At 33.1% G+C, this 18825-nt stretch overlaps 1 protein-coding gene across 5 annotated transcripts in view; it reads right to left on the bottom strand.

The window, feature by feature from the left end:
* Positions 1 to 18825, bottom strand: part of FUT8 (fucosyltransferase 8) — a 255589-nt gene that overhangs the window by 117796 nt on the left and 118968 nt on the right. For all 5 annotated transcript variants that reach the window (XM_045522109.2, XM_010962271.3, XM_074365376.1 and 2 more), the window contains one exon: positions 15936 to 16363. In XM_045522109.2, coding sequence (XP_045378065.1) covers positions 15936 to 16138 — 203 coding nt within the window. In that variant the 5' untranslated portion in view covers positions 16139 to 16363. The remainder of the gene's footprint in view (positions 1 to 15935; positions 16364 to 18825) is intronic.

The following is an 18825-nucleotide window of genomic DNA, read 5'->3' on the forward strand; positions in this document are numbered from 1 at the left end:
CATTATTCTCCTTCCAAATTTTATATTTTAAAAATTTTACTGTTAAAGAACAAAACTACAGAGTATAAAATTACTTTCAAGTTTCTCTTTACATTAAACATAACACAAAAACCATCTTATTAATCATTTATAAAGTAACAAAAACATTCACCAACTAGAAGAACAGAACATGGTTTTATAAAGTTTTTAAATATCATTAATAACCTTAGCAGTTAAAGTAAAAGAAACATCCCCAAGCCTACTCTTTCCTAGTGATTGGATATTTGGGGAGGAGAAGGGTAGAATTTGGTAAAGAGAGGAGAGGCAAAACGGCAACCTATATGGCACGCACTTTTTTAAACACCCGTCTTCCTGCAACTACCATCAGTTCTTGTCAGTTTTTACACTTCGATGTAAAAATATGGATTTTTTTTTTTCTAAAAGTCCAGATACCATTTATGGGGAATGTCAGGGTGCTTTCCAAATTCATTAGTTTCAAGAATTTTCCCTTGAAGCAGTTTGGATTCAGCAAAAAGAAAAATAAAAAACAGCCAGAGCAAATAGTTAAGAAGAAAAAAGAAACATACTAATTATTATAATGAATTTCTCCTGGAATATTTTGGTATTAGAACTCTAAATAAATGCATTCCTAAAAACATATTCAAAACTTACTCTGAAGAAGGCACTACGTTTAATACTGTAGGGTATTCAAAAATGAACGAAATAGCTCCTGCTTTCAATGCAGTTACAAAGGACGGAAGAGGTTAAAGTAAAACAAGTCCATAAATGTTTTTAATACAATGTCTAGCAAAATACCTGAGACGTACCAACAAGTACCATGATACGTAATATGAGAAACTGATTTTATCCTAGAAGGAATTGAGGAAAGGCTTTGGGAGGAAGCTTATTGGACAAGAGCACTGAAAAATGAACAAGACTTCAGTAGACAGAGAGCACAGGGGAGGGGAGAAAAGTATAAATGTATGGACACTAAGGCATGTACAAATGCATTTAATATATACAGAAACGGCATTCTCTTAGGTTTGAGCCTTGAGAGCAAGATGCATTTTTTAACTTGCTTGGTTCTCCTAACAGAAGTTTAAAATATTTAAATTAAGTCTGTTATATCTTTGTACATTAATATACCCCATAATTCAATTTAGCATATGCTTGCTTGCTTTCACTTATTAGACTAGTAATAACTCTTCATTTAACTTAAGATTTCTTACCTCATCACAGATGATCAGTTTACAGATGAATGCTCTACAGGTGTAATATTGTATGTTACAGTTGAGATAAGTGGTCATTAAATGAATCATTTACATAATTTATGATTTCTACAAAACCCAATTTCCTTTAAATGAAGTAAACCAGGCAAATATATGACATCTGACCTGAAGAAGAGGTCCTCTGTATACAAATGACTATACTTTAATAAAAAATAATAAGTGAAAATAAAATAAAATAATAGATTTTTTTCTTAAAAGAAAAAAAAAAGACACATAGAACCAACAAAAAAGGATCAAGAGCCAAGAACTAAACCTTCAGATACATAGTCAATTAACATTTAATAAGGGAGCCAAAAATACTCAATGAGGAAAGGACAGTCTCTTCAATAAACGGTGTTAGGAAAACTGGATACACACGTGCAGAAGAATGAAATCTAACACCTATCTTATACCACTTATAAAAATTAACTCAAAATGTACTAAAGACTTAAAAACTGAAACCATAAAACTCCTAGATAAAAACATAGGGGAAAAAGATCACTGACACTGGTCTTGGCAATGATTTTTTGGATATGACACCAAAAACACAAGCGACAAACGCAAAAATCAACAAGTGGCACTACATCAAACTAAAACTCTGCACAATAGAAATAATCAATAAAATAAAAAGGAAATCTATGAAATAGGAGAAAGTATTTGCAAAGCATATATCTGATAAGGGGTTAATATCTAAAAATAAATAAAGAACTCAGGTAAACTCAATATCTCCCCCCAAAAAAATCTGATCTAAAAATGGGCAGAGAAACTGAATAGACATTTTCCCAAAGACTACATACAGAATGCCAACAGATATCTGGAAAGGTGCTCAACATCACTGATTATCATACCGAAGAAATGAAGTCAGTATCTCCAAGAGATACCTGCACTCCCATGTTCACTGCAGCATTACTCACAATACATAATATGGAACAACCTAAGTGTCTGTCAACAAATGAACAAAAAACACATGGTGTATATAAATATATATGTAATCAAATATTTTCAGCCATAAAAAAACATAGAAATCCTGCCACTTGTGAAAAGATAGATGAACCCTGAAGGCATTACACTAGGTCAAATAAATAAGACAGGGAAAGACAAATATTGTATGATCTCACTTATTTATAGAATCTAAAAATGTTGAACTCATAGTGACAGACAGTATATTAGTGGTTCCCACAGTCAGGGGTGGGGGGTGGAGGTGGGGTAATGGATGAAGGTGGTCAAAAGGAACAAACTTTCAGTTATAAAATCAATAAGTTCTGGGGATCTAATGTACAACGTGATGACTGTGATTAACAATACTGTCTTATATACTTGAAAGTTGCTAATAGAGTATATCTTAAAAATTCTCACACCACACACACACACACACACACACACACACATACACATAGTAACTATGTGAGGTGATGGATGTATAACTAATCTTATTGTGGTAAAAATTTCACAATATATACGTAAATCAAATCATCACGTTGCACATCTTAAATTTACATAATGTTATGCGTCAACTATACCTCAGTAAAGCTGGAGAAAAAGTTCATATCCCAAAGGCAACAACAATATTAAGTTCTTTAGCCAGCTCTATCTCCAATTAAAGGTAGTTTGTTATTACCTAGGTAGATACTAGAAGTATTATTTCATTGGTAAAATCAATTCAATATATATGAAAATGGGGACTCAGAAATGTTGTAGAAGCACTTTGCGAACGATGTGCACAAATACTGGAAATCCAGTAGACTATCATCTTTGGAATGATGCCTTAGGCTTAGGTTCCAAAGCCATACAGTGTCTAGGGGCTCATTCAGATATTCTGACACCTGAACAGAAGGTAGACCAAAATCTATGGTTAGAATAATGTCACAATTGCCTCAAGAGAACCTCTGACACAAGATATTGCAAGAACAACTAAAAAGACAAAGAGTGTAGACTTTGACAGAGTTACAGAACAGATTGTGAGTGTTTTTACACTTGCTTACTAATGTGTCTGTTTCAGAATTCAATCTGAGTCTTACCTTGAAACATATTAAATGTTAGCAAAATTATGGGGAGAAACCTATCTTCCTCATTGACCTCTAGTTTTTGGAAGCTGCCAATAGCTATCAAAAACAATCAAATAATAAATGACTTGGTTGGTTTCCAACAATGTGTGTGTGTGTGTGTGTGTGTGCGCGCGCGCACGTGCGCTAGTAGTATATAGCATTACCAGTATTGTGGAGAGATGTATTCTTCATAACGCTAGGAAGCGGGAGGCATATTTATTATTGAGATACCTTGAAATGACTTTTGCTTTCTTCACAAGGATCAGAATAAGGCTTTACTGATGTTAAGTTTGACTCAAGAACTAACAGGTCCCACACTTTGTACACATTCTCTTAAATGGAAATGCACATGTTGCTTATGTACAATCTTCCAAAAGAGGTGATGCTGGCCCAAAATATTAAAAGGATTATTATGGTATAATAAGAAATGAACTTAGATCTGGCAAGATATTACCCTGTGTGTACAACTGCACAGGAAGTTTATGACTCCATCAGGGACTCTAAAGGGCCAAGGGAAGCTGCATTTAGATGTATTAAATCTATTCCTACTTCGCATGACCAAACCATTTCCAACAAGTTTATATATGGTTGACCAAATAAATTTAAAACTTAAACTTATAGTACGTGGTTTCTTCCCAAAAGATTCTATAACCCACATGAAACATTGCAGTACTGATCACAGCAAACTGCTGTGTCAAATGTGCCATTTGTATTTATGTATACAGATTATAAACTATTACTACAGTTAAGTTCAATAAATATGAAACACGTCACTACAGCTTACACAGGTGCTTCTATATAACCTAAAATAGTAATGATTCAAGTGGCTATTTCTAATACTGGGATGTGGAAACCTCTAACCACATTCAACAACTACCAAGAGTAATTATAATAATAAATAGGATATTTTGTCATTATCTGTAGGCTAGGAAAGCATGTTGTCCTGAGGTAATAATATTTAACAGAAGAGGAACTTGAGAAGGTGTAAAAACTGACAGTGTAGGCAGTGTACTGAAAATTAGATACAACTTCATAATTCCTTGGAAGATTCTACTTTTGCTTGTGCTATTAACTTGCAGAAAAAATGACTAAGTCATTTAGCTTCTGTACATATTATGTGGTAAGAAATAATATCTTTGAAGTGCTATTGAATATAAATGAGAATTAACACTAAACTATACTTTCAAGTGTCCCTTTTGTTTTTATTTAGTTGCAGAGATAGCAGTCTATAGTTTTTAAGTGCATCTTAGTTTCTTTCCAAACATTATACTCATGCATTTCTGACTTAAAATACTTCTGCCAAGCAACAACTTTTGCATACATTTTAAAACAAAAAAAGGACTGGATTAAAATTAAACTTACTTTATTTGAACCAACAACAATAATAACAAGAAAAGCATAGTGAGCTATTACATACTGTGTCTCCTTCTAGCCATTGTAATTCATAGGCTAACTCTACTATGTTAAAATCTTTTTACAGTTATTCTCTTTCAGACAGCTTTGTCTAAAATACTGATCAAACTAAACAACTCCTTTGTTCCACGATTTAACCTAAATGAATTATAAAATGTCAATATGACAATCTGAAAAACATAAAACAAACAAAAAAAAGTATCTTCACAGTGAAATAAAAGTTCACCTAAAAGAAATGTGAGAAATAGCCCAGGAAAGTTGTTTTTGTAAACAGTTATAGCAGATTATGTGTCATCTATAAATCAAGTGACACTGAAACTGATGAACCACTATGGCCATATTTCCTGCTATTATGTATCTCCAATTATCAAGTGTCATTATCACCTCAGTAAAACCAGGATAAAAGAATAAAGAATAAAAGTTAAAAAATACTTACTCAAGCCCCTAAACTCAAATATTCACACAGTATAAAATACTTAATGCAAATTCACTTTGCCTATATGACACTTATATGTGCAAGAGAAAATTCTAACACAAAGCTTAAATTTTTTTCAATTTAAAGATTTTAATATTTTTATTCATGTGACACCTTTCTCAAAGAATGGTACATTTTTTCCATAGAGGCCCTTCTGGGTAGTGATAATGAATAATTAGAATTCCTACATTTTAAGTAAAGCTTAGGATGGGCAACTATGATTTTCATATGTAAAGCATCAATCATCTAAAAAAAATATTGTAATTCATCAGGAGAGGCAAATTCTAAGAAACAAAGCCCATCCTATGCTCCTATTTAACCTAGTATAAAATAATACACTAGTTAAACAAAACTATTTTGTCTCTGTAAAGACTTACAAATTTATTGAATGTGATCATCTACCCAATCAACTTTTAGTTTTGGACTCTAGGCCCAAGAGGTTAAGTGATTTTCTCGAGGTAAACATTCACTCTGAAGAATATGTACATTTTTTGAAATCTAATCCGTTGTGCCAAATATTTGATATAATTTTTTCTGTTACAAAAAAAAATTCTGAGTTCTACGAAAGTATATAAAGTATTGTGCTTTTTATATTATCAACTACCACTAGCTAAAAATCTATTTACTGATGAACTAATAGAAAGGAGTTCATCTAGACACGCTTTTAAATCTTGTTTAAAACTTAACAACATTGCAAAATAGAGATTACTATTGCCATTTTACAAGTAAAATAAAAACTAAGAGAAAGATTGAGTGACTTTTTTAAGATCATTAAGTTAGGAAGTGGTAGACTTGGTATCCAAACTCAAATCTGAGAAACTCATACTCCTTTCATTTCATCCAGCTGAGCCTGAAGAAGAAACCCCAGACCTAATCAACACCTTCCGCAGCCTTGTAAGAGACCCCAAATCAGAGGTGCCAGCTGAGCTGTTCATGGACTCCTGACCATGGAAACTGTGAGACAATAAGTGTGTGTTGTTGTTGTTGTTGTTTTTTAACCAGTGTTTGTGGTAATTTGTTGCACTACAACAGATAATATACCTGTTTAAAAGGTTCAATGTAAATAATTGAATGCATTTTTAAAATTAGTTCTAAGGAACCTAAAATAAACTAGAAGAATGAGTCATCAAACATGACTCCCCTTTTCACTCTACAATTTATCCAGTGTCTTCCACTAAGCTTTTCCATTTCCTTTTTGTTTACAATATTAGTGGTCTACATTTTTTGATTTAGGAACTATTAATAAACTCTATTTGACTCCATTTGCTCTTCAAAATCGTGTAACTAGCTCCAGGAATCTTACACATGTACTTTTTTCCAAATACTGGAAGTCAATTTACTCTAATTTTCTCTGCTCAGTGGTGATTCTGACATTATATTTGAGTGTATTAATGCAAATGAAGAAAGCAATTATAACTCCGAATCAGAAAGCATGATCTTACCCTATATTCCACAAAGCTGGCTTTTAGTAAACCATCTTTGTTAGAAGTAGGGAGTGGGCAGAGGTTAGAATGGAGAGGAAAAGGAATTTTTTCCTACAGAATGGACTTCCAGCTGATTCTATAAATAAAAATAAATTTCTACAGTCCAATTCTCTTTCCCGTCCCATCTCTAAATACACAGACTTCCCCGTTCATTATATTAAGACAACCGACAGGAAATTTTAAAGGAAACACTCCCATCCAAATAACAGAGGACATCAGAATAGGAGTGTTTTCAATGGTAAATGTGTATTCTGCTGTTTTTGAATGTTCTATAAATGTCAATTAGGTCAAACTGATTGATAAAATGCTGTTCAAGTCAAATATATCCTTATTAATTTTCTTCCTGCTTCATCTATCTATCATGAAAGAGGGATGTTAAAAGTCTCTAGCTAAAATAGTGGATTATATATTTCTCCTTGCCTCACATATTTTGTGTCATGTATTTGATGCTCTGTTAATAGATGCATACATGTTAAGAATAGGTTGTCTTCTTGGAGAACTTTCTCCTTTGTCATGCAATGCCTCTTCTTTATTGCTGATAATTTTCCTCATTCTGAAGTCTGTTCAATGGTAAATGGGGAGTAAAAGGAATCTGATAGAAAGAATATGGCCTATAATCTAGTCCACTGGACCCACACGCACAACAAGCAAAGAGAGTTAGGAACAAAAGGATCTGGCTTTGAACTCCAGATCTACCTTTCACAGATACATAAATTTCGGCAAACTACTTAACTGTGTTCCATTGCCTACGTCTGTTAAATGGGGATAATGTGAATACTTAATTCACAAGTCTTCTGTAGAGGTTGAGTTAAAGTATTCAGAATACGGCCTGACACATAGTAACCCTATTAACATCTAATACTGTTTTGTTGTCTTGCTGTTTCGGCTGCTCATGTTGTTGTTGTTAGAATTATCAAGAAACTAGGAGTAAAAGCAGAAGCTAACAAATTGGCCTGAATCATTTTCCACTGCGATTTAACATCCAATCAATGAAATACCACATAAAAACCTGAGTATAAAAAAGAAAATTAAGATAACATAATAAATGATAATGAAAACAGCATTACATTCTCAATATGCTGTTCTTCTACTAATGCTCTGTCCTGATAAAAGCTAGTAATGATAACAGTGTGGAAAATATGCGTTGTCCTATGCTTCTATGTCACATAACCAATTGCTATATCGATGAAACAGGTGCAGTAATTGGAAAACAAATTTTCTTGCCTTGTGAGACTGTTACTGATTTACAAATAAGAGTACATAGATGCTGTTCCCTCCTCTCCAAACCCATGATGGCTGTGAATTAATCCGAAGGAATGGAGGAATTTTTACTTTGTGCAACACATTTTCTGGCAATCATTTCTACACAGATGATTCCCAAAGGTATTTTTCTCTCTCATCCTAGCTTTCTCCCTGAATTCTAGATTAACTTTCTAACTTTCTCCTGGATAGGTTCAGCAAGCACATCAAACTCAATCTATGTAGATCTCATCTTAATCTCTTCCTCCTAACAAATTTACTATATTTGTAGTTCCCTGTGTTATACAGTATGATCTTGTTGTTTATCTATTTTATATATAGTAGCTTATATCTGCTAATCCCAAACTCCTAATTTATCCCTCCCCTAAGATTATATTCTTAAAAATAGTTCTAATCATGTTGCACTCAAGCTCCTAAATCATCGGTTCTCAACTTCTTTGTATCAAGACACCTACACACTCTTAAAACTTACTGAGCTTGTTTGTGCATATTTACCATATTTGAAATTAAAACTGAGAAAGTTTTAAAATATATATTAGTTTTCTTAAAATGATAGCAATAAATCCATTGTGTGTTAAGATAAATAACATGTCTTACGAAAAATAACTACATCTTCCAAAACAAAAAAAAAGTGAGAGTAGTGAAATGTCTTACATTTCTGAAGACCTCTTTCATAGCTGGCTTAATAGAAAATAGCTGGAATCTCCTATCTTCTGCATTCAATCTATTGCAATATGCTGTTTTGGTTGAAGTCTATGAAGAAAATCTGGCCTCACATAGATATACTATTGGAAAGAGGAGCAGCATTTTAAGAGCCTTTTGGGATATAGATATTCTTTGGCATTACACCAATAATCAACATACACATAGTAGTTTATTAAAGGTTAGTTTCAATGTGGAATCTGAAACCATATCAATAAATTCTGCTATGTTAAAAAAATGTAAATGAACAAAACAACTGAATAAAAAGAGATTAACAGACTGGACAAAAATAACAGGATCCAATGTTATTCTTATAAGAAACATTTAAAATACTCAAATGTGTGTTTAAATATATTCAATATAAAAACCCAGGAAGATTAAAATTAAAATGAAAAAAGTATGTCATGTAAACACTAACACAAAGAAAGCTGATGTAGCAATATTAATACTAAGTAAATTAGACTTCATAGGCAAAAGAATATTATTAAAGACAAATGAGCTCATTTAATAATGATTAAAAGGTTAATTTATAGAAAATAATATACTCCTGAATTTTGCATTCACCAAATGACATCACTTTTAAGATAACATCAGACAAAAGTTGACAGAGGTAGAAATAGATCTATAACCACTGTTGGATATTTTAACATACCTTTCTTATAGCTGATAGAACAAGCAGATTTAAAAACTTAATCTATATGAATTTAGAAAATATTAATAACATAATTAACCAACTAACTTAATTGACATGTGTAGAAGAGCATATCCATCAAGAGTAGAACACACATTTTTCTTAAAACATTCACCAACATGAGTCATTTGCTGAGCCATCTAATAAATTTAAAAAACTGAAATGATACAGAATATAACCCTAACTGGTTGAAGAGTACACTAGAAATCAAAGCTGGAAGATAACAGAATAGCCCCACTTAGAAATTAAGCAGTATACTCCTATATAACCTGTAGGTTAAAAAAAAAAATCACTAAAGAAATTTGAAAATATTTTTAATCAAATGACAATCAAAATAGGACATTGTCAGAACTCGCCAGAGGCAACTTAAAGTTGCACTAGAGAAACTTAAAGCTCTCCAGACATACATTAGAAAAATGTAAGGCTTATAATCAATGATATAAAGTTTTCTGAAAAAGCTTTAAAAAGAACTGTAAAAAAAACCAAAGAGACTTCAAGAAAAAAAAATTATCAAACTAAGAGTAGAAATCAGTAAGATAGAAACAGACATACAATTGCAGAAAAAAAACAACAGGAACCAGAAATTCTTTGAAAAAGTAAATAAAATTGATAAACTCAGTAAGATAAAAGAGAAACCATAAACAACATCAAGAACAAAAAATAGACAGTACTACAAATGTTACAGGTATGAAGAAAATTAAACAGGAATTATGAACAACTTTATGCCAATACATTTGAAAATGTTGATTAAAGGGACACATTCCTCAAAAAAATATACCTTACCAAAAAGAGAAAAATAGAAATTGTGACTAGTCCAACTTCTATTGAGAAGATCAAACTTAGAATTTAAAACCTTCTCACACGTCTCCTTTCCCTCTCCAAACCAACCTTGGCTCTCCCCCACCCAAAAAAAAAAAAAAAAAAAAAAAAGACTGTAGGCCCAGACGGCTTCACTGATAGAATTCTAACAAAGACTTAAAACAGAACAAATACCAATTTTATAAACAACCTTCCAAAGAATTAAATTTTCCTGCATAATCTTGATACCAAAATTCAAAAGACATCATAAGAGGGAAATATTACAGGTAAAAACATCTTGTTAACATAGAAAAAAATCAAAAATAAAACACTGGCAAATTTAATACAGCAATATATGAAAAGGTTAATACAAATTCCAGGGAGAAAGCATCTGATTGTCTGACTAGGAAGGCTAGGAATCTTGACTAAAACTCTCACTAAGATATTTCAACATAGGGAAGGAGTATTTTCCCTAAGGAAAAAAATGAGATATTCCTGAAAGCAAAAGAAATAATGGATATAGGGTTACAAAAATAAAAGTCAAATAAATGGAAGGTTGTAACTAGATGGCAAGTGCTCTATACACTGCAAATAATTCACGTGCTGTAGGAATATAAATAGTACACTCTTTACATGAGAAATGAGCAGTTTTGGAAAAGAGAGCCTATGGCAAATCTTCCATCAGCCAATAGGAACAAGGGCATCTCTACTTTCTAATACCACCTTCTCAAACAGAAGTAAGATATGACCTGTGAAAAACCCTATCAGTTTCTATTCTTCCCATGCCAGTGTTTCATACTTTTGTTGCCAGAGACAAATTTTTCCACCAGAAGATTCATGCTTTGGCTCTAATCTATCTGAGGAGATTCCTACATAACTCATAAAAACAGATAATAATAAATTAATTATATCTTCTTCGTGGTTTGCAAAATTTACACTTTATAGCTAACGTCTAAATTTCAGAAGAAAATTCATTTTTCCTGGCCCAAACAAACAAACAAAAACTTATTAAAAGGCCACAAAGTCACATTTGAAATTTTTTAAATTGTGCTCTCAAAAATAAATGGACCTAGAATAACAAGGAATTAAGTTAAGAGGAAAACAGTCAATTAAGCACTGTTCAAGTGTTACAAGTTCTGTCTGGTTCTGACATCTATCACTGAGTTTCACAGTTCAAGGGCTTTCTGGAAGAAGTTTCAATAATTTTCCAGGTGTTTTCTGCTAAATTTCAACTTTGAGAGGCAGAGTGGTAGGTTCAAATGATTCTGTGAATTGAAAGTAATTTCACATTACTAAAGGTTGAGACAAATCAAACATGAAACATGAAAAGGCAATTCCTGTAGGCTGGCAGGCTGAGAAAGTGATGATTTCTAAGTTTTTCAAAGAAAGCCTACTACTACATGTATGCCTAACATGCTAGCAATTAACAAGTAAGAAAGGGATGTTTGGGGAAAGCTAAATAAAAGCATGAAGGAAACATGACAAAATAAGCAGATGTACCTTGGTACCAAAGCCAACAGATTCAATCATTAACTCAGGTGAGCATAACCTCATGTCTGTGTTTCCCAGTTAATTTCACTCCAGTCAGGCACATGCTCCAAATGAAAATCTAAATCTTCCTCAACCATTTTCATTATGTCATTCCTTTGCTGAAAACCAAATTATGGCTCCCTATTATCTACCAACTAAGCCTAAACTAAACGCTGGCTGTTCAGGATCACCATGATTTGACCTAAGCTAATCTAGTCAACATTGCTTCTAGAAATGAGAATGGTGGGCTAAATATGGCTACAAATTCTTTGCAGTTCCCATCTCCATTCCTGGAATATGGGGTGTCCCTTTGACTTGTATCCACTAACAGAATGTGGCAGAAGTGACACTGTGCAACTTCTGATGCTTGGCCTCAAGAGCACTTGCAGTTTCTGTTCTTGCCCTCTTGGAACACTACAATGTAACAAAAACCTGGGCTATCCTACTAGAGAAGCCAGGTAGAAGGGAACCAGCTGATGGTCCCAGCTAATCACGGAACATATGTGAGGTCATCTGGACTATCCAACCATGTTGGAACCATCGGATGACTGCAGACACATAAGTGACCCCAGATATAATTAGAAAAACAACCTAGCTGAGGCCAAAAGAAACTGAATAATTAAGAGCAAATAAATATTTGTTTCTTTTAAGCCACTATGTTTTTATTTTATATATATGCATATATATAAAACATTTATGTTATATACAAAACCCCAATATTTAAAAAGAATTCAGTAACAAGAAAACAAAAAACTCAATTTTAAAACAATAGGCAACAAATCTGAATAGATACTTCACCAAAGAAGACATATGAATAGGAATAAGCCTATGAAAAAAATGCTCAACATCCTTAATCACTATGGGAATACTAATTAAAACTACAATGAGATGATACTACATATCTATCAAAACAGCTAAAATAAAAATACCTGACGACAGCATGTGCTAGCAAGGATGAGAGCAACTGCAACATCAAGCATTGCTGGTGGGAATGCAAAATGGTACAGCTACTCTGGAAAAAATTTGAGCAGCTTTTATACAAAGTTAAAATGCACTTTATACAAAGGACCCAGCAACTCCACTCTTGGGTATTTACCCAAGAGAAATTAAAATTCACTCATACACAAAAACTCACAGGGCAAATGTCTATAATAGCTTTGTTCATAATTGCCAAAAAACGGAAACACTAACATCTTTCACCTGAATGCATTTAAAAACAACAACACTGACACCTGCATACTGTAGAATACTACTCAGCAGTAAAAAAAAAAAAAAGCTTTTTAATAAAATGAACTACCAATACACAAAGTAACGTGAATTTCAAGTAGATTATGCGAAATGGAAAAAAGACAGGCTCCAAAGGCTACATAGTTGCATGATTCTATTGATATGACATTTTGGAACAGGAAATACAGACAGAAAACGGATCAGTGGGTGCCAAGGACAGAAAGTAAGGATAAAGTTTGACTATAAAAGGGCACAACAGAATTCGGGGGTTGGGGGACAGAATTCTTCTACAACTTTATTGTGGTAGTGGTTATGCAACTGTAAGGATTTGCCAAAAATGATAGACATGCATGCTACAAGGGGTGGATTTTTACCGTGTAGAAATTATTCATCAATAAGCCACACACACACACACACACACACACACACAGTAATCTCCCATACACTATATGTTTGCATTCCTCAGAAAAATGAGTTTCAAATTATTTTCCTAAATTTGTAGTACTATCAATAAAATTAGCAAACTCCAGCTAGAGGGTTGGGTAAATGCTTTTTAAATTATTGTCCTGAATCTTAAAAATTGTTTCAGGCTTCTAGGTTGCATTCCAATTCCAACCCATACATCATATCTCAACGAAATGACCTAGTTTTACATACATCTGAATTAATCCTTTATAGTCTACCTCCTGAACATATTTTCTAATAAGAAAAAGACATAAAAAATTGAGTATGAAATATCACATTAAGGGGGAAAAAGAACAGTACCTCCACTGCTCTTCCTTTTATGCCAGGGGTTCTTAAAAAAAAATGCCTTTGAATAAAACACAATGGCCCTACCAATAAAGTTGATGAAAAGGCCTGAGGAGGTTTTCCCTCCTAATGAGGAAAAATAATTACTCATAAATTTTCCTGAAATTATGTCTGTCTCTCTCTCTCTCTCTATATATATATATATATATACACACACACATAGGCTCATTTGCTCCATCTGTGTTTTCAGATTTTATCTATGATGTTACAGCATGACTTATTAAGTGTCTCAGCTGTTAGAAGTTGTCTCTACATTAGAATGCAGTAGTTGAGAATTTAATTTTTCACCAACATGAAAGGATATAAAGAAAGTGACTCAAGAGAACCAAAGATTATTTTGCAGAATGAACAACTCATATTAAAGGCAAGCTTTCCTTCATGCAATAGAAAGAAACTAGACACTTGGCAGTCAGAGATAAGCCAACTGAAGTATCACTATTTAAGCTGAAATTAGGAGAAAAGTGAGCAATTTTTTATCAGCCTAAATTGTTAAGAGGCAACATATTTTTTGAGGAGCAAAATTCTCATAATGTAGACACAATTTTATTACAAAGCATACTACTCCAAAATCAGCTAGAGCAGGAGCTACTCTTGCTCATCTCCTACACGAGACTTTTAGCTGAGATTTCTGAACCATTGACTTCTCTCTGGTTTCTATTCAGAGAGGCAAAGCAGTTCATCAGACCCCTGGCTTTCCATGCATAGTGCCAGGATGCAAGGTAAACTCTACCATTTATGAAAAGTGTGACCTTAGGAAAAATTAAATCACTTAATATTCCTCTGATTCTTTACCTGTAGGATGGTTACGAAAACAGAACCAGTATCCCATTAGGAAGTTGTGGAATTCAATGAGATAATCCAGGCAAAGTCCTTAGCACAGTATCTGGCACATGATAAACTCTCAATAAATGATAGCTATTATTACTAACCTCTAAAATATCAATCTTTGGTTCCCATAATAAATGATTAAGACTCTACTAAGAGATCACCCTCTCCATAACTCTTCCTCCCTACTCTTCCCAACAAGGAAATAAAATGATATACAAATTCAAGAAGTTATCTGTTCACTTTCTAATTCCTGACTACTATGAATCTTGCTGAATGGTACTACTACAAATGACAGGGCTGATATTTCACTCGTTGTAAAACATCTAGCACAGCCTTCCATAGAACATAAGAAGACCAAAAATAATATTATGGTGAAGAAAAAAGTTATGGAACTAAACAAAAGGAAAGAACTGATTTCTGCATAAAGAGTGAAGGGCAGCGGGGCAGGGAGGCTCCAAGGGTATACAACATGGCCACCTACATTCTTTCTTCTCAGGATGCTCCTCAGCCTCCACAAAACAGCTACCTCCCCTTCTCCTTCTCCATCTACTCTGAAGGTTCTATGCACAACAGAATGTTTCTACCTTCAACTCCTCAATTTATTTGTTTCTAAAAAAGAAATGAATTCATGCTGTTATTCTCTACACGATTTCCCTTAGCATCCATTATCACCTCTAGACAATTCTCACCCCTTCATCTTCCCAAATCTTCAACCTCTACCTTGAGAGACAGCAAGCAGTAAATAATACATGATCACCTTCATATTTAAAATAGGAGAATTAGAAGATACTAAACTTTTAAACTCAATAACTTTGAAAACAAATACAGAGATTATCTATTTAACACTATATTCACTTGCTCCCTGTAAATACAAGACTTTGTTTTTCCCAACAGTTGATGACTTCTAATAGATACATGTCACATTTTTAATTGACTAGTAGTAGCAATGATAATAATTCTTTAGATTCCAGATACAGTTGTTGTATTTAAGAATGAATTTTTCTTCATTTAATAAGTTATAGTTAGACTAACTCAGGTGTTTGTTATAGTCCAGGATAAAGATTTTTTTTAATATACACTGATTCATACACTAATCATACAAAGTTTATATTTACTGTATCAAAATGATGAAAATGCTTAAGATAATCATAAACAAAACATATGTACATAAAGTAAATGGCATAGTTTTTCTATATTAAAATTTATAAGCAAAATAAGATTTGTCATTATAGAGTAACTCTCTATGTTAAATATATAGAGCTATCACTAGTACAAAAAGTACCTTACTAAGATATTTAAGTTTTTGCAAGAATAGCAGTTTATAGAAATCATTAAGTATTTTTTAATAGCTGAATGAAGCCTTGCACCTAAAAACAAAGTACAATATTTCACCCACCGCTCTTTCTTCAGTTTTTTAGAACCTACCGGAGAGATTCGGCCATTCGCCTCAAGTCTTCATTTTGCTGTTTTAAGCGTTCAAGCTTTGCCAAAATCTTGGACAGTTCTCGGCTAGAGTGATCAGGGTGGTCATTATCTCGTACCAAATGACCACCTATATAAAATAACAAGGTCCCCCAGGCAAAAAGAATGAGCATAATCCAACGCCAGGAACCAGTCCATGGCCGCATTTTCAGATTTTCAACTTACTCTCCTGGCTTCCTGGAGCTCAAAGAATTGAAAACATCATAACTCCGTCTCTAGCTAGTGCAAAGGTAGTAGCCTTCTGTTGTTTCAACACATGATGCTTCAGACAAATTAGTTTCTCTGGTGGTGCTGTGGTGACTCTTTCAAAGAGATCCTCCTGGTGGTATGAGTCGGAACTTTATTGATCTATGCTTCATGGACTCTACATGCTGTGGAAAGAGTAAGAAATGTATTTAAATTATTTGGAATATGTAAAATAGCATATGCTGAGATTCATGGAGCTAAAAGAAACACATTGGTGTTGACTGGCCAACAGGCTGGCAAATAACATAACTGCCTAATAACAAGTAAAAACCAAAAGCTTTTAAGTTGGCACATTAAATGAACCATCAGGCTGTACAATATCAGGGCTATACCAGATAAATTAATTAGCTCTAAGTCTGAAAGTCCTCCAAGCACCATCATCCCTTTTCCTTCTTACATCACTGTGCAATAGCACATATAAGGAGATTAAAAATAGTATCTTTGAATAATCACTCAAACTCAAAATATATTTAATTACATATTCTGGTCTAATGTTTCCGTTATCTCAAACAGGAACATGTTGTCTGTATGAGTGAATTCATTCCTACAAGATCTCAACTCCCCCTACCTCCATCTCACTGCTCAGCTGCCATTACACCACTTAACTCTGCAGATGACAGGCAAATTGTCACTTTTCTGATAAATACTAAAAGTGACATGCATGTTAGCCAAGCAAAGGTTATCACAGCCATTAAGCAGCTGGCAACCACTGCAAACATCACAAGCAAAAGTTCATATGGATTACAGTAGATTACAACTTCTTCAAATTTATTTAAAATTATCAACAACTGCAATAGAAATCTATTACCAGTTAAATCTTAGTTACTGCACATCTTAAACTATTAAATGTACATGCTTTCTCAGGCTTTGTTATGAGTTTCATTTGTCATTTCTCCATCATTAGGCTTAGAATTTCCTTTGGAAACAAAACAATTTTCTTCCCAAGGAGAAAATTTGTAGGCAAAGATATAACTTTAATACCATCTGATAATTTCAGAGCTATATAAGAAAAGTCTTATCTCCAGGCACAGAGTGCCTCGTAAAAGAAAAGAGAGAAAAGACAAGAAATAGTTTCTATATACAAGACTCAATTTGATGGGCACTTAATCACTAATTAAACAGTTATGAAAGCTAGACAGAAAAGTTGGAGAAGAGGTTTTGAAAATTAAAGCAAAGAACTGCTATTTGTCTCCTTTTGAACTTCAGATCTTAATTGCTTTTAAATGGCTAAGTATTCAAAGAAAAGAAAACCTCTTCAGAAGAGTGTCTAGAAACATTCTACTTTCTTTCCATTTATTCCTACACTGTTTTCCTCATTGTTACTGGTTTACACTGGCTAAACACAGAATGAAAAGAATTGTACTCACTGAGAATGTTTGAAAACCAAATAAAAAAGCAATAATCCAAAGAAAACTTGGTGTTTCGTCTTTTAATAACTGTTCTTCAGTCTATCAAGAACATTCTTTTTATTGACTCCACTGTTCATTCTGTATCTTTCTCAAAATCCTACTTCTCTAATTTCAGGTACTCCCCCCTCCATCTATTCACTAAAACATAAGAATAATTAAAGTCTACTCAACATCTCAGGTAAAAGATCCTATCATGTGAGGTCCACTTTTTATATTATGTAGAAAAAATGCAGACTGTCAGGGATTTGGGGTTAAAAAATTAATTTAAAAATCTACTCTGATGATTTAAGGTATGGATTTAATTCAGTTAAGTCAACAAAAGAAGTTAAATATTAATATTGGAGGTAATAACACTGTTTGTGACAACACACGCAACACTGTAAAATGTTATCACACCATGCTGAACCTATGACATATCCTAGTTAATTCTAAGCTACACTAATAAGATATTTAAAAGGCTTAATCTTTCCCTTCATTGAAAAAGTTAACTTAGAAAGACAAGTGATAAATAAAAGTATAGACAGCTTTCTAAACAAGAATCGTTTCAATAACAAATAATAAAAAGATGTGCTATAATATTTTACTCAGAACTGTAACAAAAACCACCATAAATATTCAAAGCCAGCAATGGTATAATATAACTTGAATAGAAACAAGTTTACAGAAACAAATTTTGTTATACAAAGTGCCTTGGGTTTTTATAAATCACTATGAAAAATAACCAAGACAGTAAATGACTACCTTTTGCAGTGATATTGATAGTGCATGAGTTGTAAAACCAAGAAATTACTGTAGAAGCAAAACCTGGTCATTTTCTTAATAGCATCATTTTAACTTTTTTGGAGAGAGTATTTCCCCCAATTTTGTTGTTCTTACACAATATTTTAAAAAGGAATATAAGCCAAGCCGAAAACCAAGTAGTTTTCTATGTAATTTCCTTAGCATGGTTTAAAAGGGCAGGTATAGAATTATTCTTTATCCATAATGAATGCCTGCTTACTTACTTACCTACCAGGTTTATTGTTTACTGTTTGAACCATGCCTGCTAAAATGTAAACTTCATGATTTTTGTCCATTTTGTTCACTGATGTATCCAAAGTACTTAGAGCAGTATTTAGAACCTAATAATAAATACTTTGGATAAATGAATAAGTGAATGAGTAAAGAATGTCATGATG

This window comes from Camelus bactrianus, chromosome 6, assembly GCF_048773025.1.
Source record: "Camelus bactrianus isolate YW-2024 breed Bactrian camel chromosome 6, ASM4877302v1, whole genome shotgun sequence".
Taxonomy (NCBI): Eukaryota; Metazoa; Chordata; class Mammalia; order Artiodactyla; family Camelidae; genus Camelus; species Camelus bactrianus.